This window comes from Sapajus apella, unplaced genomic scaffold, assembly GCF_009761245.1.
Source record: "Sapajus apella isolate SASKATOON/1434 unplaced genomic scaffold, GSC_monkey_1.0 scaffold3, whole genome shotgun sequence".
NCBI lineage: Eukaryota > Metazoa > Chordata > Mammalia > Primates > Cebidae > Sapajus > Sapajus apella.
The window spans coordinates 55,903,598-55,927,619 of NW_022436943.1; the positions used below are offsets into that span (position 1 = coordinate 55,903,598).

Here is a 24,022-nt window from a genome sequence, read left to right on the forward strand (position 1 = left end):
CAAGAATTAGCCAGGCATGGTGGCGGGCACCTGTAATCTCAGCTACACGGGAGGCTGAAGTAGGAAAATTACTTGAACCTGGGAGGTAGAGGTTGCAGTGAGCCAAGATCACTGCAAATAAATATCTCACTAATATCGAAGTTATATTTCTATCCCTGAAAATTACTGACAGAACTAATTATGCGTTTCTCCAAAACTGGAAGCTAGTTCAACTGCAACACTGTCAGTTGGGAAACCTAAGAGAATATATTAATATGAATTAACTAATTCTCAAAGCTAGTAACTTAAAAATCCATAAACCACTTAAGGGTAACATTGAAGAAGTAACATTGCGCTGTAGCCTGGGTGAGCCACAGAGCAAGACTACACCATCTCAAACAAAAGAAAAAAACAAAAAGAAACCATGCTTGAATGTACCTTGAGAGTATTCTGTTTTTAGAGTACTTAGGATTTCAGAGAACAAATGAAAGTTGTATCCTCTTGCCACAAAATTCGTATGTGCTTACTAGATAATGTCATGCAAATGTACTCACTGATAAAGCTTACGTTTAGTTTTAATGACCTTGGTAATAATAGTCTCTTTAATGGAAATAAGCATTAGCCAGAATAACCGCATATCATCACTGACACTTGTTATCAGTTTTATTTTTATAAGCTCATTTATATAAAGATTTTGGTACTCTGTTTCAGATGGCTTCTTAATTAAAAAAGAATTGAGAATATTGTATATATGTATTCTAGGTAATTTACAAAAATAATTTCCTTAATGTGATTTTACTTATTAACTACAGTAGTTTCAAGAACTAGTTAGGCTGGGATGCCCCTTAGATTTAGGTGGTTTGCTATTTGACAACTATTTAATTAATGAGATGTATTGAATTTTATATGGGACGCAAAAGATTTATGAGATTAGTGTTCTTAACAGATTTTATTTCTAAATGGGATTATAAACTTAATTGTTCATGTTATGCCATATGTAAATGATCATTTTATATTTCATGGAAATTCTATAAATTTTTGCATTAATATTAAGTAACATTATAGGATTATTTGATTGATGAGAAACTGACATTCTTGTGAGAAGCAAAATATTATAGTTAATCATTGAAAATATACGGAAATTCTTTTCTCCCTCTTCCCCCACTCTTCTCTCTTTCCCTTCTTTCATATTCTATTTTTTGCATCCATATTGAATGCTTAGTCTTCCAAATTTATTCAATTCTCTTTGAAAAGTATTGAGTCATCTTTGAGATAAATGTAGTTTCAACTATTATAGGCATTGGATAGGGAGGAGCAGGAATGCAAATCTTGCTTACTGTCTCTATACTCAAAACATTTACAATAAGCAGCGTATTAATTAGAAACTAACTTATCACATGTTGATAAATTACCTTTTGGAGAGAAGTGCAAAAGGAAAATGGTGCTAGTGAAGAAACCAAAATGCCTATTAGTTTTTCTTTTTTTTTTTTTTTTTTTTGTGAGACAGTGTCTTGCTCTGTTGCCCAGGCTGGAGTGCAGTGGCATGATCTTGGCTCACTACAGCCTCTAGCTCCTGGGCTCAAGCTATCCCCTCACCTCAGCCTCTTGAATAACTAGAACTATAGCTGGGCACCACAAGTCTGGGCTAATTAAAAAAAACAAAAACAAAAACAAAAAAAACACTTTTTTTGTAGAGATGAAATGTCACTGTATTGCCCAGGCTGGTCTGGAATTCCTGGGCTCAAATGATCTTCCCACCTCAGCCTCCCAAAGTACAGTCCTGGCTGGTTTCTCATATTTAAAAAAGGAAAATAGTTTTTGGTATGTGTCTAGACATAAAAGGATAAACTCTAAATTTAGTAGGTAGAAATAATCTGAAGTTAAGCTCTCACTTTTAGCTTTGGGTAGATTTGATTTAATAGGAAGACTCAGTCTGTTTCTCAGGAATTATTGCTTGAACAAACCATATTACATAATTCTTAAAGATCAGAAAGATACCTTATCCTTGAAAATACATTGTACCTTTTTAAGTAGTGATTTATTTTTATTTTCAAATTAACTGTAACTACATTGGCGATTTATTTACCAGTGCTAATGAATGCAGGCCCTGAGGAGCCATCGAGAGGTCAGTCATCTTAGTCCCAGTATTTGCTTTTTCATACTTGGGTCTCTCCTACACTAACCAAATCTAACTCCTGAGTAATGTGGGCTGTTTTATTTTTTAAAATATTATAGCTTTGCAATATTTTTAAAACATTTTCTTTTAACTTTTTTTTTTTTTTTTGTTAGGGAGTCTCACTCTGTTGCCAGGCCGGAGTGCAGTGGCATGATCTCAGCTCACTGCAACCTCCGCCTCCTGGATTCAAGCAATTCTCCTGCCTCAGCCTCCCGTGTAGCTGACACTACAGGTGTGCACCACCAATCCCAGCTAGTTTTTGTATTTTTAGTAGAGACAGGGTTTCACCACGTTGGCCAAATGGTCTCGATCTCTTGACCTCGTGATCTGCCTCGGCCTCCCAAAGTGCTGGCATTACAGGTGTGACCCACTGTGCCCGGCGTTTTGTTTTAACTTTTTCAATCATTTGCATAAAGACTTTAACATGCTAATGTTTACAGCTAACATAGTCAATCATTTTTTATCTTTTTTTAATCATATTTTTCATACCAAACTCTGTGCATCCAAACCTTGATACTGAGTTTTATAACCTCTTGAAGGTAGTAACATCATAAGAATAAAAATGAGTATAGGTGTGTTGATACAGAAGTGTATTTGGGGAAGGAGAAAGTTCAGAGTCGAGGTTATGTTGGAGACACTGTAAGCCGGTGGGTTTAAATTCAGACTGTTACTAATCCTGTACATATGGGTAGGTCCTTTAGGTTTTCTTAGCAGGAAAATGGAAGCAGTGTTACTGGCTTTTATTTAGAGGTTGGTTTTTAAGGTTCAAATAAATTTATGTGTTGCTTTAAATTCTGCAGATTGGCACATAATCATAAAGCATTGAGGTAAACGCAAAAGGAGAGGGAGAATAGAAAAGTCTTTGGGGATCTGAAGAGTTAAGTGATTGAATTTTTTGATGTAGCTTTAGTTGACAGGAGAATGGCTTGGAATCATAGAAGGCAAAACATCACTGCAACAAGCTGATGATCTTTTTTCCTTTTTTTTTTTTTTTTTTTTTTGAGACAGGGTCTTACTGTCACCCAGGCTGTAATGCAGTCATGAGATCATGATTCACTGCAGCCTGCAGCCTTTACATTCCCAGGGCTCAAGCCATCCTGTTGCTTCAGCCTCCCAAGTAGTTGGGACTATAGGCATATGCCATAGTACCTGCTGATTTTGTTTCTTTCTTTTTTTTTTTTTTTTTTTGTGGAGAAAGGGGTGTCCATGTTGCCCAGGTTGGTCTCGAACTCATGGGCTCAAGAAGTCCTTTCGTCTGTCTTGTCCTTCTGAAGTTGTAGACAGACTTTTTGAAGTGTTAATAAAATCCTCACGTTTCCACAGAGTTTTACAAAGTTTGCTTGCAAATACTAAGACATCTGATCATTCTGAATATTGTTTAGTAAGAAAAGTGATAAAATCACACTGGTGTTGACTACTGATTTAACTCCTGTTTTCTGATTGAAATTAAAATAGTTATTCTACAGTAAATGATTGTTAGAAAAACACAAGAGATTAAATAATATGCTCTGCTGTTAATCTTAAAATAAATTTGAAATACAGAGTCAGTTTAAAACATTCAGATGAGTTATGCTCCTCTGACTATTTTGGAACATTTCTATTTAATTCTCTTCTGGATCTAAAAAAAAATGGAAAATGTAAGATTAAAAAATATGGAGATTTCTTCAAGTATCAGAGTTTAATAGAACAGTATAAATTTGAATTGGCAAATGCTGTTTTCACACATTTGAGGTTTTTGAACTGTACAGAACATTTGCAAATGTGAGTTTTAAGATGTTCATGACAGGATAGGAGAATTAAGGAAATTTACATTGTAGCAAGTACAAATAACTTTTTAATCTAAATAAAAATATATATTTTCTGAATAAAAAGTTACTTTTTTCTCTGATTAGATTTAACTATTCAAAGGAAAACACTACTAGAGATAAGTTGTATAATCTATATTTAGAGTAGGAGAATGTTTCTGAAATGTAACATGTAGATCAAGTATAGTATTGTAGGAACATTAGGTGAATACTATAAAAATAGAGGTTCTTTTACTAATATTAAAATGCATGCAGTTTTTGTCTTTTTGTAATTTGGGATTCTTTAAGTTTGTCTAAACATGGAAAGTAATGATTATTATTTTGAGTCACTGCCTTTGAAAACCAATGCCATCTGGAGACTCAGAAAAAATGTACAGTTATAGTTGTATATGTACACCAAAATAAATGAATTATATCCTGTGGTCATCAGTTTATAGAAAACTTATACATGACCTCCTGATTAAGGACCCTTCTTGCAAAGAATTCAGTTGAAATTTGTAATTTGTTTAAAAGTTCTGAGATAATTTACATTTAGATAGTCACAAGTTTTAAATCTTATAGTCAAAGTGAATCATCCAGTTTAATTATCAAGCAGGTATGTACCAGTGCAAACATTTTACTACTTTAACTTTTAAAATTTCCACAAAAGAAAGCCCCGTAAATTTCTTTGAACAATACTAAATATAAGAAAGCTTCCCTATGTACCCTTCCAAATGTGTGAAAAGCATGATTAGAAATAGGGACAGAGAATACACCTGGTGTTAGGTTGCTCTGGCTCTAGTGTTCTTCCTTTTTTTTAAATATACTAATGTATTTTTTATAGAACTTTTTCTGATTTATAAGCTTTTTCTGCTTATCCTAGCTTTTTTTGAAAAACAAAAGTATTGGAAACAATAAATTAAACTGGAAGTCATAAAATATGGGTTTTAAGTACTATTTTGCCATGAACTATGTGATTTTGCAGAGGTATTTCTCTGCTTTAATGTCCTTAAAATGAATATCTTACATTTTAGATGATGTTTCAGGTGCAGTTCAATTCTAAACTCAGTTTCTTTTTATCAATTTGTAGCTATTCAGGGATGACAGTTTTTTTTTTTGTTGTTAAATCATATTTTTAGATGGGTAAATAACACAAACTTGAGGCAAAGCTAAGATAGAAAGTCATAGGTAGTTCAAAACTGCTGGCTACTAGAGGGGAAAATGAGAAAAATATAGAAAACTGAATATAACTTGGAAAAAAATCTAAAGGTTTCAGCTATTTGAGGTATAACTATATTGGGCATGAAACCCTTTGGCTCCCAGTATAGTGATCTCTCCACCACAACCCATTGTCTCACTTAGATTTCCTAAAGCTTTGTGCCTCAGTTAACTAAGTGGGCTCAGTGTTCATGGATCATCTGAGTTTCTGAGCAATTGCAGTAGTGAGTGTACATCTGGCATTTGGAAGGGCCCTGAAAGTCCAGCAAGCCCATGCCCCTCTTTTTCATTGGAATTAGAGGGCTTGAGCAAGGTAGGTAAATTTCAAGTTTATCTGTCCTAGAGAGCCTTCCTCCTAAGTTTACTTTAGAATCAAATCTCCAAGCTGATGATTTCTTAGCGTCCTTCATACATTCATAATGGGGGTAAAAGTCCAGGAATCTCAGGCTTACTATGCTGTGCTTTATGTGTGTGTGATCATATGGTGGCAAGGGTGGGAACAAGAGAAAAGACTGTTTTATTTGCTTATCTGACATATGATTGAAGTCCAGCTATCACATATCACACACATCCAGCTCCCTATTTGTTACATAATTCCTGCTGAATGTTATTATGTATTATGAGATTCCACCCTGCCGCATCACATTAGATAATGGTTTAGTTTTTAGTTGGGGGTTGATTAAAGCCACTACTGTAGCTGGAAAACAGTTTATCTGTTTTGGTAGTTAACTCTACTAAAAAGAATGTTTTGCAATTCTAGTTTTGCTGAGTAGACAGAAATGGCATCTGCAGATGCTTATGTTTTTAATTTTGGTTTTAAGTGATTTAAGCTGAGGGAGAAAATACTAGTTTTAATTTTAAGTTTTGAATATCAGTAGTACAATTTTTAAAAGAAATTAACGGGGCATTGAAAAGGCGGCTTAGTTCTGTTCTTTATAAAGGTCCCAGTTTTTTAGTATTTTTACTGTAACTTTATATTTTGAAGAACTGTTGACCACTCCCTATCATTTCTTGCTACAGATCATTAATACATAAGAATATTTTTATTAAATTAGAAATCGGTATGCAAGTATTATGTTATTTCAGTAATTATAATTACCTCAACTTTGAGAGAATTGTTGTAGTAAAGTTGAAGGAAGAATATAAATATTTACTTAATATTCGGAGTGCCTTGAAAGTCTGTTTTCTTATTGCCAAAAAAAAGTTACCATCAATTAGCAATAAATGTATTTCTGGTATATCATGATAAGCTAGGGTACTGAAGTATAAGCTATTTAATGAAATGGTATATCTGCAAGGCCTTAACATGGTAACTTACTCATAAAAGGTGCCCAGCAAAGTTTATTGAATTTTGTTGGGTTTAAAAAAGATGAACACAAATGTTTTGGGATGTCTTGAAATAACCTAGTTACCATTGCAGAAAATTACGGCAATCGCATTGTGAGTTTTGGATTGAACACTAAGCATAAGATATTTGTTAACCTTGATTAGCAAATTTAATTTATTTTAAAGTTACTTTGTGTTTTCCTTAGTTCTGTAACGTATCATATCCTAGATTTCCTATCTTAATTTTAAAATTTGTGAGTTTCAAACATGATAAAAGTTAAGCTACTTTCTTTTCTCCAGTTGTTTTAATAATGTGATCTTTCATACTTAGGCATAGTTGAGATGTAGTGCCCTTTGAGAAGTTTTAATAACAAAACAGAGGAGACTTTTATCTTTGCTTAGTCATTTTGTGCATGGAGAATATTTATTTTGTACACTTATTTTCCATACTCTTTTGTCTAACAAAAACCAACTTTAGGCATGTTGCTTGTATATGAAACAGGTATTAAAAGTAAAATTTTAAGAATAAACAGATAAAGTAATTTGATTTTTGTATTGTTTTATCTGTTTTTAATACAACTTTGGTAGGAGCCTCCTATATTGAAACACTGCCATAAATGTAATAAAAACTGAGAATCATCAGTTGCAAGATGCAGAATCTGTAATGATTGAATGCATAGTCTTTACGGACAGGAATACCTCAGTTCAAGGATCCACCATTCATTACCTCTTTTAACATGAGCAAGTTACTGAATCTTTCAGAGCCTCCATGACTTCCCATTAAAAACTGGGAACAGTAGTAGTACCACACTTAAAAGGTTCTTTGAGGATTTAAACAAAATAATGCATGTTATATGCCACATGGTAGGCACTTAAACAGTTTTAATCATAACAATAACATGAACATTCATTATTTTAGGAAAGTAGAGTCAAATGGAATAGAAATTGATGTAAATTCATCAGGCGTTAATCAGTAGGCATATAAACAAATATGACTATCTGTAGTAAAAAACTTTTTAAAGTGCTAAATGTTAAGCAGTAGAACTGGGTGATTGTAACCTGCTAGATTTTGAGTTTTGCTAGCATAATTAAGCAATAAAAGTTTAGTTGCAGTAGCTTGAAAAAACTGTATGAAGTACATAAACTTTGAGTCAAATACTCATGACAGGAAGAGTATGATTTAGTGGAGCAGGAAAGAAATTCTCCATGGTCTAATGGATTCATGTGGTGGGAGAAGGTAGTGAGTACAAAGGCTAAGATACAGATATTTTGATTTGGTTAGAACTGACAGTGTGAGTGAATATAGGCATGCCAGGATTCAGGTGCTGTGGGGTTGGAGGAGAGAGGAATAGGAATTTAAATACAGTGGTCTGGAAATGAAACATTAATTTGCAAACTACTTGCCACAAGGTTCTAAAAGAGAAGACATAGCTTTCTTCTTTTTGTTGTAAAAGTTGTGGACAAGTAGGAGGCAGGGTGAACTATCAGCGGGTGCCAGGTGTGTATTATGGGGATCAATAGGTCTCAAAAGAAGGCCTAGGAAATAATGTGGTGAGGTTCTTACGCTTCAGTGCTAGAGAAGACATGATTTTGACCCATAAGCTATCATCTGAATGATTTGAAATTGTAGACTATTTTGTAGTAACATTGGATTTTGGAATATTGAGTTTGAATTAATTAAGAGAGTTTTGTTTTAGTGCATTGTTTTTAAAGTGTGGAGCAAATGAACGTGCAGTATTTGAAAGTGCGGAATTTAAAATACTGTAATTGTAGTAGGTGATATCGTTACTGTAGTTATAATCAATGGGTGAATGAGAAAACATTTTTGAAAATTATAAAGCTTAATGTAAATTTAAAGTGCTTCCAGGAAGCTAAAAATGTTAAAGGATTACTAGGTTACAAGAATATTTTGTTTGCTTTGGGTTACATTCTGTGTTAATTTTTGTTGTTTGGCAAATAATCCTCTTACTAATAATTAGATGTAAGGCAGTTCTTATCCTTCTGTTTCTAGTTCTTCTAATCTTTTAGTCATTTTTCATGACTACCATAGTTGTAGTTGTTCTTATCCACAGAACTATTTTGAATTGTTAATCCTAGATCCCAGGATTCTGCTAATATTTTGGTTATGCTTAAGTCATGTTTTAGGTGTATTTCATACATACTATCCTTTATAACATAAAGAACTGCCTTGTCCAAGAGAACATCCTTGTTCAGATACTCTTTCTGTATGCTAGCATAATGTTTTTATTATATTACCTATTACATTATATTGAGTTGTGTTATTTGATTCTTTTTTTCTTTGTTGATTAAATGAAATGAATGAGGACCTGTCAATTTCTAAATTTACATGAATTACAAATCCTATTGGCTGATCACTATAAACAAGAAAATGACTTTTAAAATACATAATTTGAATAACTTATTGAGGCAGTTTATAAAAATATGTTGCTGTTTTGATTGATATGGTGCTTATTCAAATGATTAGTTAAATCTCAAATCTTTAAGTGAATTCTCATGGTCTTTAGGGCATTTGGCAGCACATTCTGGCCCTGCTCAGTGGATTGCAACCTGTCGTTGAGATAGTTATGAACTCTGTATTTTGACTTAAGTGCAGGAAATTCTAGGTTATATCAGTTAATTTCCCTTGTCCTTTTCTCATGGTTGACTTTCTTTATCAATACGGATAAACATCTGAATATATATTTCAAACTAGAAGACAAATCAGAATGAACTCCTTAAATGCAAATGATGTTTACTTGTTTTGGTGTTTTTACGTTGAATGCAAAGAAATTTTAAAAATTAATCCATCAGATTATATTTCTGGCATAGCTGCATGCCCACCATTAGCTTCCCTCTTTTACCCTAGGATAATGAAGCTCTAAGAGTTTGAGTTAATAAATGATCTTATCTTCCAAAAGTTTTTGTTTTTGTGAGTGTGGACCCCTTTGAAAATCTGATTAAACCTGGGAATTCTCACCTCGAAAGAATACCCATATCCATTTACACCAAGAACATAGTATTTTGCATGCAGCCTCAGGGAATTCAGTCTCCTGATCTAGTGTGTGAGTCCAGACCTGCCCATGTAAAACAGTTAACAGTGTGAGCCAGGATAAGAATTCATTGGTAATAATTCCCATTTTAGGTTTCTATAAAATATGTAAAAATAAATTGTAAACAGAACATTTATGTTTTGATAACACTTAAGAGTTGATATAACAGAGAACTGATAAAGTATATTTACAGTGGAGCTAACTTCTTTGGTCAATTTCTGTTCTTATTAGATTATGGTATTTGTCCAGACTCTGTGGATACTGCCACTCTCTGAAGACGCTTGTATAAGTCATAGTGTTAAAATGACAGCACATCAGATAATGCAGTCAAATGCTATAGGAGTTCAGAGAAGGTGAAAAAAAAAAAAATTCTTGGTGATGGCCTTGCTCTACTCTAGTGATGGCTACAATTTGACTTGACCATTAGAGAACTTTGATCCAAAAGGGTCCCACACTAATTCGGAAAAAGTCTCAAGAAATCAGTTGAGATTAGTAGAATTGCATATTTGAAAATTCTGTTAAATTTAGCAAGAATCGTTTTAAAGTCTTTTCTCTTTTGGAATGCTCTTCATTTTTAAGTGAATAAACAACAAAGAATTCATTTTAGAGTGGATTATTTTTCTTGTTAAGTTTTCTGAGGGTAAACTCTTTTCTAGGCTTCAAGTATACAGGACATACAAGAGAGCAAGGTAGACTTAGCAGTGGAGGCGATTATTTTCTACACAAGTAGAAAACATTTAAACAATGCATGAATTTTAAAGTGAAATTAGGGAAGGTACATAGCAGAAATTTTAGGATATATTGCAGTAGTGTATAAGGGGTAAGTAAGCTCTATGTGGAATTTTGGCACTGAGAAATCCTACTTTTGTTGAGATTGCCTTCTCTTCATCTCTTTCTGTTGAACCCTTGAGAGATGCCAGCTATGGTTGTTTTCTTTCCTGTTTATCTCTAATCATTGTTATTGGCATCTAATCTCTGACTCTTTAAATCTTTGAATCTTTTCCTAATTTACTCATAATTGTCTGGGATTCAGCCTAATCACTATTCTTTAACAGCTTCCTATGATTCAACCTTTAAAAAAATGACAAAACAAAAACATTAACACTATGCCTTCCAAATTCAATTAGAAAAATCGTATGTTCAATTCACAGTTAATTAGAATAAAACATAAATAGTGCATCAAAATAATACTGTTGTAGTTGAGTATACAGAGGAATTTATGAATACATTTATGTTCAACAGCATTTTTTTTCACTGTATGTATCAAAACATGATTACCATGAGCCATCTGCTAGAAATAATTTCACTGTGCAAAGCTATATGTTAAATTACCATTTACTGCATTTTACGTGTATGCAAAGATCTTGATGTTACAATTTTTTTTTCCTCTAAGGTATTACTGGTAACCAAATTAAGTACAAACTTTAAGCTACTCCCTGTTATCTGTAGAATAAAGGATCGTTTCATTAGTTTGCTATTTCAGGCCCTTCAGGTTTCAACCAAGCTAACAAGTCCCATCTCATGTCTTAGTATTCTCCTTTTCCTGCTTTACTTCTTACCATGTAGTCTAGCTGGAAGTACTACTACTCTTTTTTTTTAAGTACTCCTTCAATCTCTGAACATGAGGTCTTTGAGGACAAATAACCACATCCTACTTATCTTGAAATCTTCCATGGCTGCTGGCCTAACTCAGAATCATGTGATGGCTTTAAGTAAGTGAACGTTGAGTAAATGAATTATGCTCTGTGTATGCACTTTGTTTATGCTCATGAAGTCCATATTCTAGAAGTCCCCTAGCAAGTCCAACATAAATAACGTCTCCCAAGAACCTGCAGTAAATTCCAAGATTTTCTATGGACTATTAAAGCATCTTACATACAGTTTTTGTATACACTTACCAGTTTTACTATGCATGATATAATCACTTAGATGTAAGCCTTATCCCATTTCTCCTTTTGACATAGAGTATAGACTTTTGTGCCACTTAGTCTTAGTTTATAATACTGTCTGCAACATGTGTATTCTTGGACAGGTTTTCATCTGTTAAATGTACACTATGTCTTCTATACCTTTGATGATTACCAAGATCAAATGAGAAAACATACAGAAAAACAGCACTCAAAAAGTAAAGAACACAGAGCCTGACATACGTGTGATAGTAAATATTCTGTCTCTTCTCTCTTGCTCCTAATCTGACCCTAAGCTAAGCCCATCAGTGATAGGAGTTGTGGAGTTATTTCTTTTTCTTTCTTTCTTTCTTGTTTTTTTTTTTTTTGTTGTTGAGACGGGGGGAGTTTCACTCTTGTTGCTCAGGTTGGAGTGCAGTGGTGTGACCTCGGCTCACCATAACCTCCATCTCTTGGGTTCAAGTGATTCTCCTGCCTCAGCCTCCTGAGTAGCAGGGATTACAGGCATGCACCACCATGCCCGGCTAATTTTGTATTTTTAGTAGAGAAGGGGTTTCTCTATGTTGGTCAGACTGGCCTCAAACTCCCGAACTCAGGTGATCCGTCGGCCTCAGCCTCCTAAAGCGCTGGGATTACAGGCGTGAGCCCCTTCGCCCAGCCGAGTTATTTCCTATTTATGTACCAACAGTGCCTAGCAAGTGCCTTAGTCTTATTGGATGTTCAAATAAATGTTTAATGAATCAACAGAAATTTGGACTTTTTTTATAATGTTAATATTTCTGTGCCTTTAAGATTAAAAATTTGATTAGTGAACATTATAAAAATTAAAATAGAGAATAATCATGGGCATCTGTGTTACTTACTTAATTCTTGGCCTTCATCCCAAGTGTATGTATCAATTACTAGTTATTTATGTAGAGAGTACAGAATGCTATGACTTATCTTAAAAAGGATCCCCAGAACATAATTTTCATTTTGGTTGTTGCATCAGGCATCTCAGCCAGAAGAATGTTAAATATTTTAGAGAAACCATAAGTCACTTTAAAATGCAATCCAGATTTAAATTATTCAAAACCCCTTAGGTGCTGATTCTTTACTAAATTGAATCATGTTGTGAAAATAAAGATGTGTTTAACCTTGTTATTGTGGACTATTCTCACTTTGAGAAATGTTTCAAATATATGGAGTTGTGTACATTTAGAATTTGAAGGAACCTAAAGAATAAACTCCTTATTTTTTTTATTCAAAATGTAAATGTAAGGACAAATTAAGCACATGAAATTAGAGGCTTTTATGTTTTGAGAGAAATTTATCAATTTTTATAATTGAGAGAAGCTCTCTTTATAGTACTTTAGTGACTAGTGAATGTTGAAAAGTAAAGAACAACCTTGTTCTATGTTTTTCTTAATGCTATTGGCAATTTTTATGTTTTAAAAACCAAGACAACAACAACAAAACCAGAGCAACACTGCAAAAGACAAGTATTATAGCATTGATTCTAAGTGGGTGAGGCAGGTGTGTCCACCTCAGGAAGTATGTTCATCTCTTAAGTTTTCTTGTTTTTATGTCTTTCTTTAATACAGGTCTTCCCTCACCTATACTTACTCCCCCCAAAAGACTGAGATCTAACAAGGTTATAATTGGGTCAATTGCCTTCTTAGTTCTGAAGAAATGAGCAAATTGCCTTTCTTTAAAGCTGCTTCTTACTCCTGCTAACATTCCCTGAGCAGCAGTTATGTGTCCTGTTATAGAGCTGGGTGCTGGGAACTATAAAAGTGAATATGACTTAGTTATCTCCAGAAGCTCACAGGCCACAATGGCATTTCTAACCTCATTTTCCTTAGGTGTCTGCTATCTTCAGAAATATTAATACATTTTCATGATAAAAGGGGCTACATATTACTTTGAATCTGGTAACACTGAATGCTTTATCTCCATCTCATTGGCAGCACCAAGAAGTCTTTCGATAAAGAACGCAGCCTAACTTTTTAAATTCATTAATTCCCTAGATTTTTTGTCAACAAGACCCTTTTTTTTTTTTTGGTGCCACCCATATCAGTGTCCCAAGAGATATAAATGTTCTGCAGCACCCAGTTTGAGAACCTGTGCAGAGATGACGTACAGCTCAGCAGCATGGGAGTTAGGGAAGCCTTCACACGAGCACTTCTCTGTGTTTCACCAAGTTTGCAATGATTTGTGTACAAAGGAAGGGAAGGGTGGTTTAGGGCTCTGCTGAAAGAATAGAATCTAGAACAGCACGAATGCTTGACACAGAGCAACGTATGTTTGAGGAAAATCCAAGTAGCTTAATACCATTAGATCAAAGTGGGGTTGAATGTCAAGGAAGAAGCTCTGCTAGAGAATGATCCTTGAAATGTCTAAAAAACTGAATAGTGTGACTGAGCTGTAACGTATATAGTAATCAGTTCCAACATTTCAAAGTTATATAAAGTCCATTGTACTTTATGTTTAAAGGTAGTTTTCCGCAGGGAAAACAAAGATTCTGAGTTTAGCAAAAGCTAGCAAGAATATGGGATAAACTGTATGGCTGAATCATCTACCATGTGCTGCTATTGAGTTCTGAATGTTATTTAATCATACTTTAAAAAAAAATAAGTCATCGGTCAACATTTTAATACAGTACATTAAAAATGACGAAGCAATTTTCCTTGTAAAAAAATTCGAGTTAACTAATTCCTGTTTTGGGATTATAGAATTGTCACATGTGAAGACAGAACAATGAAATATTTTATATTTTTAAATCTAAGGTTTTACTGAGCTTGTCCTTACCATCATCGATGCTCTTTATAAAATATTAGTAAACACAGAAAAATAAGAATAAATTGAGCTTATGTCGTATAAAGACAGTGTACGTGCTGATGTACTTTTTACTAGACAAAATTTGCATATTTATATTTCTGCTAAATATAGTGCTTGTTTTTTACATTTTCCCCATATTGTAAATTCTTTGTAAATACCACATTCAGTGACCACATTTCATTCAGTGAAATATTGTTTGTATAGCTCTAGACAGTCTTCAGTTTTTCCAACCATACATTTAGACGGTTTCCACTTTATTATTATAAATAATGTTTTCTGTATACAGTTCCAGAATTGGAATTGTTGGGTCAAAAAATGTAGGAATATGTTTAAGGTTCTTGCTGTATGTTACCACATTACTTCACAAAGCAATGCAGTCATTTATATTTGTCCTGAGAGTATATCAAGGAATTTATTGAGATCTTGAAGACTATCATTTAAAAAGACAATAAAATCAGACTTTTTTGGTTAGTTTTAAAATATGGACATATTTATTGTTCATGGTTTTGATGGTAAGCAACATTTCAGCTATCTCTATGATACTTTGTATAAACAGATATAAAGATTTTCTCTTGATATGAAGTGTTTTGATTTTTGAGGTATCCATCACGAATTGAAAAAATCGACTATGAAGAGGGCAAGATGTTGGTCCATTTTGAGCGCTGGAGTCATCGTTATGATGAGTGGATTTACTGGGACAGCAATAGATTACGACCCCTTGAGAGACCGGCACTAAGAAAAGAAGGGCTAAAAGATGAGGAAGATTTCTTTGTAAGTAGCAGGTTTTTTCTGTTTGCTAGTTTTGCTGGCTATTTAATGAGATATTTTAAAAGGAATCTGTTAAATTTTACAAAAGCCTGTTTTTGTTAAGGAAGTGCTTATTTAATATACATGGAATTGATCTTAAAAGTTGTTTAAAATAGGATTTTAAAGCTGGAGAAGAAGTTCTGGCTCGTTGGACAGACTGTCGCTATTACCCTGCCAAGATTGAAGCAATTAACAAAGAAGGTATGTGTTTGAAATGATCTGAGACTTAAAATTAGATTAATAGTAAAATTTCACTATATTTTAAATTTTAGTTAGTATATATTATGTAATCATGTATAACTTTGTTTTATATTTTACTGAACAAATTTTCTGCAAGTACTCTTTTTTGGGGAGCATTTAATATGTTATATGTTGTCGAGAATAAAATGCCACATGATTTGCTACCTAAGTAGTATTTAAATTAGTAGATGAAAATAGTTGGTTAAAATTTTTCAACTTTCAATTCACAGGCTTATATGCATTTTATTTCTATTTCTCTGTTTCTAGTTTGTGACCAAATTACATTTATGAGCATCTAACCAGAGTGTGAGGAAAGGTTAAAGATTTAGGGAATTCAAATCAGTTTAATTCACAAGTGAAACACATGGGCTATTTTCTGAGGAAAGACTCTGGACTTTTTACCAATTAGAGGATTTCCTTTATTGTGTATCTCCCTGCTCTCCTATCATTAATTTCTATAGATTATTGAGTTAATTTTTCTAGTAGCTTTTTGTGCCCATTTTTTAGAATATTAGATACTGAGCCAAAGTTACTTAAGTAATCAAAAATGCTGAAAGTAACACAGAAATTAGGTGTGTTAGTGTTGTGTAAGACTGGGAAACCTATTGGACAGATAATTAATTTAAAACATAATGCATATGCTGATTAATTTGGAAAGTTGTGAGAAGTAATAATTAAATTATTATTGAAAACATACCTGAATATTTTTTTTTAATTTCTCATTTAAAAAGTTATGGAATACTTGCAAGTATTTTTTTAAGTCAGTAATACATTAATTTTCTACTACAGTTATTTGTTAAACTTGACCACTTATAATAGTCCTCCCTTATCCACAGGGGATACATCCCAAGACCCCAAGTGGGTACCTGAAACTTTGGAAACTACTGAACTCTATATATCCTGTGTGTTTCCCTATACTGTACATGTATATGAACGATGAAGTTTAATTTATAAATTAGGCATAGTAAGAGGTTAACAACAATAACTAATAATAAAATAGAATAATCAACAAAATATTGTAATAAAAGTTTTGTGAATGTGGTCTCTCTTTCTTCCTTCCTCTCTCTCTCACCTCTGTCTTGCAAAATATCTTACTGTGCTGTACTCACTCCTTTTCAGACCGCGGTTGACTGCAACTGTGGAAAGTGAAATCGCGGATAAGGGGGATTTCTCTATTCATTGTTATTACTAAAGAAACAAACATTGAGTGACAGCTTCTTGGCAAGAAGGGCATTTGATCTAAGTAAGGGGACATTTCCTTTAAACTGAGTCTTGAAAGACAACTAAGTTAGCTAAAGAAGTGATCAGAGGGCTTTTCTGGTGGAAGAAATCTATGGAAAATAATAGAAGTGGGAGAGGCATGCCATCTCATTTTAAGGAACTGCAGGTTGTTTAGAATGATGCATTCCTTTAAAGGTGATAGAGTAGCTGGAGTACAGCTTGGAGAGAGCCAAATATTGGTACATGAAGTGTCATGTAATCTTGCTGAAGAATTTGAATTTTGTTTGGAGGTGTTGGGTGCTGTGGATTTAATCTAACAACAAACTTGAGAGAAAATAGGAGCTAAGAGAAGATAGAAGAGGAAAACAGAGATATATTAAGGAACGTTAGGTGGGAAAAAATAAGTCATCGTAGTCTAGCTAGAAATTATAATATAACTTTATAAAGACCTTAATCCAATGTATTGTTTTAATGAATTGAAACCATGAGTATGGCTATGGTTTTCTTACCACTGGTTACTCCTACAGAAAGATGTAAGAGACATCTCAGTTGTTAGGTGTGCAGGCTATTTCTCCTTTTCTAGTGGGGCCTGCATTTCCCTGTGCACTTACACCTCTGTGGAGCTGTGTTACGGAGCTTACATTCCCAAGTCTTACTCACATTGCCTCCTGAGTGTCTAGTCCAGAGCCTTGCACACAGTAGACAGTCAGTAACAATTTGTGGAAGTAAAGGAAGAAGTAAAATCTATTCTGTTGGATAATAGGAGGTACCCCAAACAAAGTAAAATTAAACAGTCATTGCCTTCTACATTAATTGGTAACAGTTTCTAAGAGCTTTGGGACCTTCCTCCCATGCTTAAAGTTCCTGTTGTGTGTGCAGATGCAAGTACACACATGCCACACACACTCAGAACAAAACCACTGTCATTCTTTATCCTTTCATCTACAGGCATTTAATATAGAAAACCACTGTCATTGTTTATCCCTTTCATCTACAGGCATTTAATATAGAAAATTCAGCTTATATTAGTGGAGGAGTGATGATACTGATTGTGGTCCCTGCCATTTCAAGAGTAGTTTCAGTGAACACATAGTGAAATATTGGCAGATACTGTTTGTTTTCTGAAAGGTATTAATTTTGTGATCTCTTTATGCCCCACGTGGTGAATGTGCCTGCCTCCTACCCACCTTAACAAAAATCAGAAGGGCAAAAGAAGCTGTCCATTCAGTGTAAGAGCAAAACAAAATGAACAATTGTCAACATTTAGGCATTTGTAATACAGCATATAGAAGTGAAGAAAAGGGGCCAGTCTGTGTACTGGAGTCATTGGGAAAGTTTTCATCTTGGGGATGGTCCTTGAAGAGTGGACTTGGGTTTAGATAGACATAAGGAGAGCAGAAAGGCATCACAACAGAGGAAATAGCACAAGCAAAGGCAGAGAGGTGTTAATGCCCATATGGTCTGGTGTGCATGCTGAGTTTTCCTAGAACGCTGTATTGAAGAAGGAAGATGGAAAGTTGCAGGGAAGAGGGGGGTGCAAGGTGTACATAGAGTTTGGCATTCTCAAAATATTTCCAGGTCTTTACATCCTTGCTATTCACCGACTCCATTGTTTACATAACTTGAATTTAAATCTTTATATCTGTGAAATTCAACATTATGCTGATTATAGAAAGATATAAAATCAAATGGTGTTATTCAAAGTACAAAAAAAAAATTCTTTGCACATATATATGACTGTCTTTGGTGCCAACTCCAAAGACATTAGTAATGATTGATACATTTCTTGTTTATAATTATTTTATAAAAGCCAAGTATCTGTTTACTTAAAGCGGGACTCTGCCTTCATTTGGGAGTTGGTAGAAGAACTTTTATCTAGGAAATGACAGGAAAACCTTTGAATTTCCTTAAGTAGAACATTATACATAATTTATATCTTCTAATAGTACTGACATATATTGACTTGAAAGCATGAGATCTGTAACAAAAAATGAATATGCTTCATAATAGACAAAATCTTGAGTCCTTCAAGTAGGATGAGTTTGTAGGAAAGACATGGATGACTAGATGAGATCGGAAGTATTGGTTATGGCTGCACTGTCGCTTAGGTGAATGCCATTGGGTGTAGCACTTAGCCTTCCCCTAGAGTTCAGTGTTCTGAGCTACATATGAGGACTTTAATCTAGACGGTTTGTAAAGTTTTTCTAGCTTTAATATCTGGAAATCTATAATTCTTTCAGTTTGTTATTATTGCCCAAGGAATAATCTTTTCCAGGACAAATGATCTTTTTTTGTATATCAGCTCCTTCTCTGTATTACTTCTTTTGAGAGAAACCTTTAAAGAGCAAATGGTAATTCCTATGGAAATAGTATATATTTTTGTAAGTAATAATTTTTACTTTTGTCAGCTATGAGTCTAAGCATTTGACATATTGCAAAATAAATTATCAAATTCCTTAGTAAAAATCAGAGTTACATGGAACTAACTTATCAAGGCTTAATTTGTGTACTTTTGAAGGGAAACAGGAATTCAGAGTTGTTTCTAGAGGGAGGGAGAAAGTAAACTTAAACTTGATGGAGTCCTTAACAGGAGTATATGTTTGTAGTTTTTGCATTCCAAAGCATTTATTATACAGATCATTACTTGTTAGATTTCAAGTGTTGCTGTAAAATTGAATTATATTTTCTAATGATTCTGACTTGCTCCTGTTTCAGGAACATTTACAGTTCAGTTTTATGATGGAGTAATTCGTTGTTTAAAAAGAATGCACATTAAAGCCATGCCCGAGGATGCTAAGGGGCAGGTAAGAGTGTTCAGTATTCCTGGCTACCCAAAGGGATATCTTCTTGAATGATGATTGATCAAAACATATTTATACATAGATATATTTTTATATGAACTAATTGTAGGGTTATGTGCTGATAGCCCCAAATAGCAGCAAGAAAAAGCAGCTTAGACTGTAAAATAAATTATACACTTGATTTTTGCTTCTTTGGTTTTAGACCTGCTAAAGTTATAGGTCACTAGTTTCTGTTCCAGGTGAAATCCCAGCATCCACTAAGCTGGTGTTGTCCTATCGACCCAGCTGGATCGTGTAACCAGTCTATGGGAAGTGAGGTAAGTGCCTTTTTTTTAAAAAATTTTGTTTTGTTTTTCCTGGTATATAATGTCATTTAGAAAGTTAAAAATTTTTAATATAAAATTTTACATTGAGTTCTTATCTTCTTCTTTCCTTCTACAAATCATAGTCATTCATTTTCCTTTAAAAGGCGCTTACCTGACACTCTGTAGGCTGTTTCAGGTAGGGCTTTCTGAGTCATATGGTGGAAGCAGTGTATTGTATGCTTTGTCACTGCTCAAAGCAAGAATGGACGGTAAGCATTGGAAGGAGAATCTTGGGTGGAGGTAAAACCACAATTCCATTTGTTGGCTATGTTTTCTGAAATACTGGAAAGAAAGGTGCCATTAGAAATTTAAAATATTTTCCTTTATATTCTGCTGTTATTTGGGATTTTCAGCACCTGGACCTACAATTATTCTTAAGAAATTGAAAGTAGTCTGTGAAAATGTCTAATATGGAAATATGCTACGTATTTGTTCAAACCATGCAGTGAAAACTCATTCTGAAATGTGTTGAAATTACCTGGTCAGCTTCAGTCAAGCGTAAATGTTTAATGCTCTAGAAATGTATATCCAACACATTAAAAAAATTATGAAGAAATAAGTGTGATTCTTTTAAATTACCTGTTTTTCGAAAATTTAATTATGAAATGATTAGCAAGCAGATTTCCTCTAGTTAACATGTAAATGCAATTTAAAATGAAAATGCTTTTGATCAGGAAGTGGCTTTGTGTGTTCCCACATGTATATATAAATAAAGTGTTCTTTTAAGCATTCAGTGGTGTGATTTCTTGGTTACTACATAGATTGATTAAAATGTTGGGAACATTGTTTAGTATATACCTGCTTAAACAAAAGTCTCAATTTTTTTTTTTTTTTTTTTGCTTTAAAACAATTATTTTGTTATTCAGGTTGATCAGATGCTCATGAAATGACATTGGTATTATTGCCTTAAAACTTTCTTTTTTTAAAGTGGGACACTGAGCCAATTTGGTTTGTCATAAAATTACAGGTTATAAAAATTAAATTTATTGGATATTAGGGATGTTTGTTTTTAATAAGTAGTGATTCCTTAGTCAGACTATGGTGTATTATAACATTAAGATCAGTGCCAAGATACAAAACTACTGAACTAATATTTGGATAGTAGCATATTTCTTTTAATTTTTCATTTTTCTTTATAATGCTTAATTACAACAACATTAACAATATTTGTAGAATTGCGTTTTATAAATGACGCCCATTTTATGAGTTGCTTTTTCCTAACAAGCTTTTGACTTGCCTTCATTAAGAAAATATGCCAAATCAGGTGTTATTTGGCCAAAACTAAGGGGTGGCCTATCTTGCTATCTTCTAGATTTTGAGTACATTGAGAATTTCTTTATAGTTTTTAAATTGAGCTAGCAAAGAATTGTGCATCAAATTAATGCAGTCTGGAAATGCTCTTTCTTAAACTTTCTGTAGAACCTGTCGAAATGTGACATTAATAACACTTTTGTATGTGCAAACCTCCAGATTAATTAATACTCTTAAGCCTAAATAAGTCTTAATGCTGTTGTTTTTTACTTTGAATCAGTTGGTTAATGCTGCATAAACTGCTGCTTGCATTATTAAGAGGTTAGCTTGAGCACTTTAAGGAGCTTTTAATATTACAGTGAATGCAAGGTGCTTTTAGTATTACAGTGAATGCGACGTAGTCCTTCTAACACTGTGTCTGTAGACATTTTTCTCACTGAATAATGGTAGACACGTTAACAGCCTAAAATAAGATCCCCTCTTTTTCTCCCTACCTACATTTTTTTCTTCTTCCACATAATTTTGTGTGGAATGGTAGTGTTGATACATAAATAGCTATGAAACTGACATATATCATAGGATGAGGATTGATTCCTTCATCTTACGAGATACTTTCTTGTTCCTTGTGGTTTTCTACCCTAATAAGAGCAGTAATAATTACAGGGTGAGAGATTGAGCCATTATATTTTTAATATAGAGGCTTGTAACACAAGTACTTGCTTTTTCTCTTGATTTTCCTTCCTGAGGGTGTGCTGATACAGAATTTATGTTGTAACTCACGAGTGTTAATGGTTGGCTCAAAGGTCCTTTGCTATTAATATTTATAAAATATTTTTTTCTGTGTATTGTTTCATTGGAGTCTTTTAGTAGATCCTTTGACATAGATATGGCTAATATTTCTGCTTCACATTTGAAGAATTCAGATGTTACAGGATTGAGTGACTGACTGAAAATTTTACTCAGTCGTTCTGAACAAAGTGATTCCGTTAACCCAGAGTTTCTGATTCCAAACGCAATGCCCTTTTGAGTGCAATACCTTTTTATCTACAAAGCGCTTGGAAACATATCATTATTAGTTATAGTTCATGAAAAGATTACACTTCAGTTATTTTTGACAACGAAGCTTTTCTATAGAGGGAGTAAATTCAGTGTTTGATAGCAGAGTAGAGTGACTGTGCTTAATAAAACTGTATTATATTTGGGTGATGGACACCCTAAATACACAGACTTGATCACTACTAGTTACATACATGTAACAGAATTTCACATGTATCCCATAAATTTGTATAAATAAACACAAAAGCAAACACAAAATAAAAAAAACATAAAAATAAAGGAGAAAAACAATGGGAGAGTTCTTGAATCACACAGCTACAGTGATTCCCATGCAAGTCATATGATTAAAAAGCATTTAAAAAACATGTTTAAATTTTAAAAGGTGTGATATGATTCTCTTTTTAGTTTTCTCTTTATTGGAGGTAGAAAACAACTTGGAATGGAAACTACTTCTGGTGTTTTCCAGCAATTCTAACAAGTTAAAATTTTCCCCACAATGTGGAAGCCAGAATTTAATGCTCTACTCTTAATAGGTCTGCAAACATATGATGTCTGTGGCATATACAGTAACACTTTACTTTCCTTTTGCTTGTCTGATTGTACTTACTCTTGTTTCTCTTCTCATTTTGTTGATTGTTCTCTCTCCTTCTTTTTTTCATTGATGGTGACTTCTTTTCTCATTGCTTAAATGTTAGTCTCAAAGCTCAATTTGGCCATACTGCTCTTAGCTACCCATATTGCTCCTTGAATCTTCAATCACTTTCACTTTTCTGTACACTTTTACTCCTTGTCTTTGTTTAATGTTTTTCCTTTTGCTTGGAGTAACCTTTTCTCCTTTGCCGCTACCCCATCCGTAGCAAATTTCTGCATATCTTTAGGGTTTTGTTCATCTGTCATTTTCCACTTGTCTTTCTCTTCAGTCAAAATCAATCTTTTCTGTTCTCCTATAGTATTTTGTTTACTACTCTAGTACCTATCCTGTCACGTTGGATTGTAGCTAATTTTATTTATCTGTCAATTCCTTATGGACAGGACCAGCATTTTAACAGTTGTGGTCTCCTGAATTCTTAGCCTAGTACCTGGCATATAGGACAGGGTATAATCTCAGCTACTCAGGAAGCTGAGGCAGGAGAATCACCTGAACCCAGGAGGTGGAGGTTGTAGTGAGCCCAGATCGTGCCTCTGCACTCTAGCCTGGGTGACAGAGTTGAGACTCTGTCTCAAAAAAAAAAAAACAACAACAAAAACAAAAACAAACAAACCAAAAAAGAAAATTAGTGATTAAATGTGTTTAGTGCAATCACATGATGTTTTCAGTTAATTTCAATCATGCGAAAGAGTTAGAAATACAGATTTTTTTTTAATGCCTTTTATTTTCACCATATATTTTTAAGGCAGTGTTATCCTACATTGTTCATTGCTTAATTTTATTTACCTGTTTTGCTTATATTGATGTAAACCATGAATTAAATTCATTTGATGTTGTGAAATTTTTAGTTGCTTGGACTAGGGATTTAATATATTTTGAGAGAATCTGAATTAGTAGTCTATTTGACACAGTTTAGTGGCCTCAGCAGATTGACTCTGTAGAGATATTTATATTTGTTTTAAAAACATTTTGATTGTGAAAATATTAAAATGTCAGGACCACTGTATACTTGTTTACACCTTTTTATATTTTTTATAATAAACATTTTTAGTTAAAAATACAATAGTAAAATGTATTTAGCAACAAACTAAATTAACACAGGAAAAATAAATACTTGCACCTCAGAAGAGTGGTACCAAACAGAGACCTAGGATGTTGTATAGGAAGAGAAATTAATGTGGAGTTCTGACAGTGGTTGCTTTACCTTGGTCAGTGGAGCTCTTTTCTTCTTCATCAGTATTATTAAGCTGTTGTGATAAATTGCTATCTGAATTTCAGTAGCTTTAGAAAATAATAAAAGGCATACCTTTCTTGATTTCTATGAGATTGACTGTAATTTGAATGGTACCTTTGTCCTAATAAGGCATAGTAA

The 24,022-nt window shown here is 33.6% G+C and overlaps 1 protein-coding gene across 14 annotated transcripts in view; it reads left to right on the top strand.

Moving 5' to 3' along the window:
- Positions 1-24,022, top strand: part of PHF20L1 (PHD finger protein 20 like 1) — a 75,850-nt gene that overhangs the window by 4,853 nt on the left and 46,975 nt on the right. For 5 of the 14 annotated variants that reach the window (XR_004261538.1, XM_032253835.1, XM_032253833.1 and 2 more), the window contains exons 3-6: positions 14,860-15,031; positions 15,184-15,268; positions 19,244-19,332; positions 19,557-19,646. Coding sequence is in view for 13 of the 14 variants with exons in the window: in XM_032253835.1 (XP_032109726.1) it covers positions 14,860-15,031; positions 15,184-15,268; positions 19,244-19,332; positions 19,557-19,646 (436 nt within the window). In the remaining variant the exon portion in view is untranslated. Of the gene's footprint in view, positions 1-12,027; positions 12,956-14,859; positions 15,032-15,183; positions 15,269-19,243; positions 19,333-19,556; positions 19,647-24,022 lie in introns of those variants that run through there. The other 9 variants (XM_032253878.1, XM_032253920.1, XM_032253870.1 and 6 more) reach the window with 3 other exon arrangements.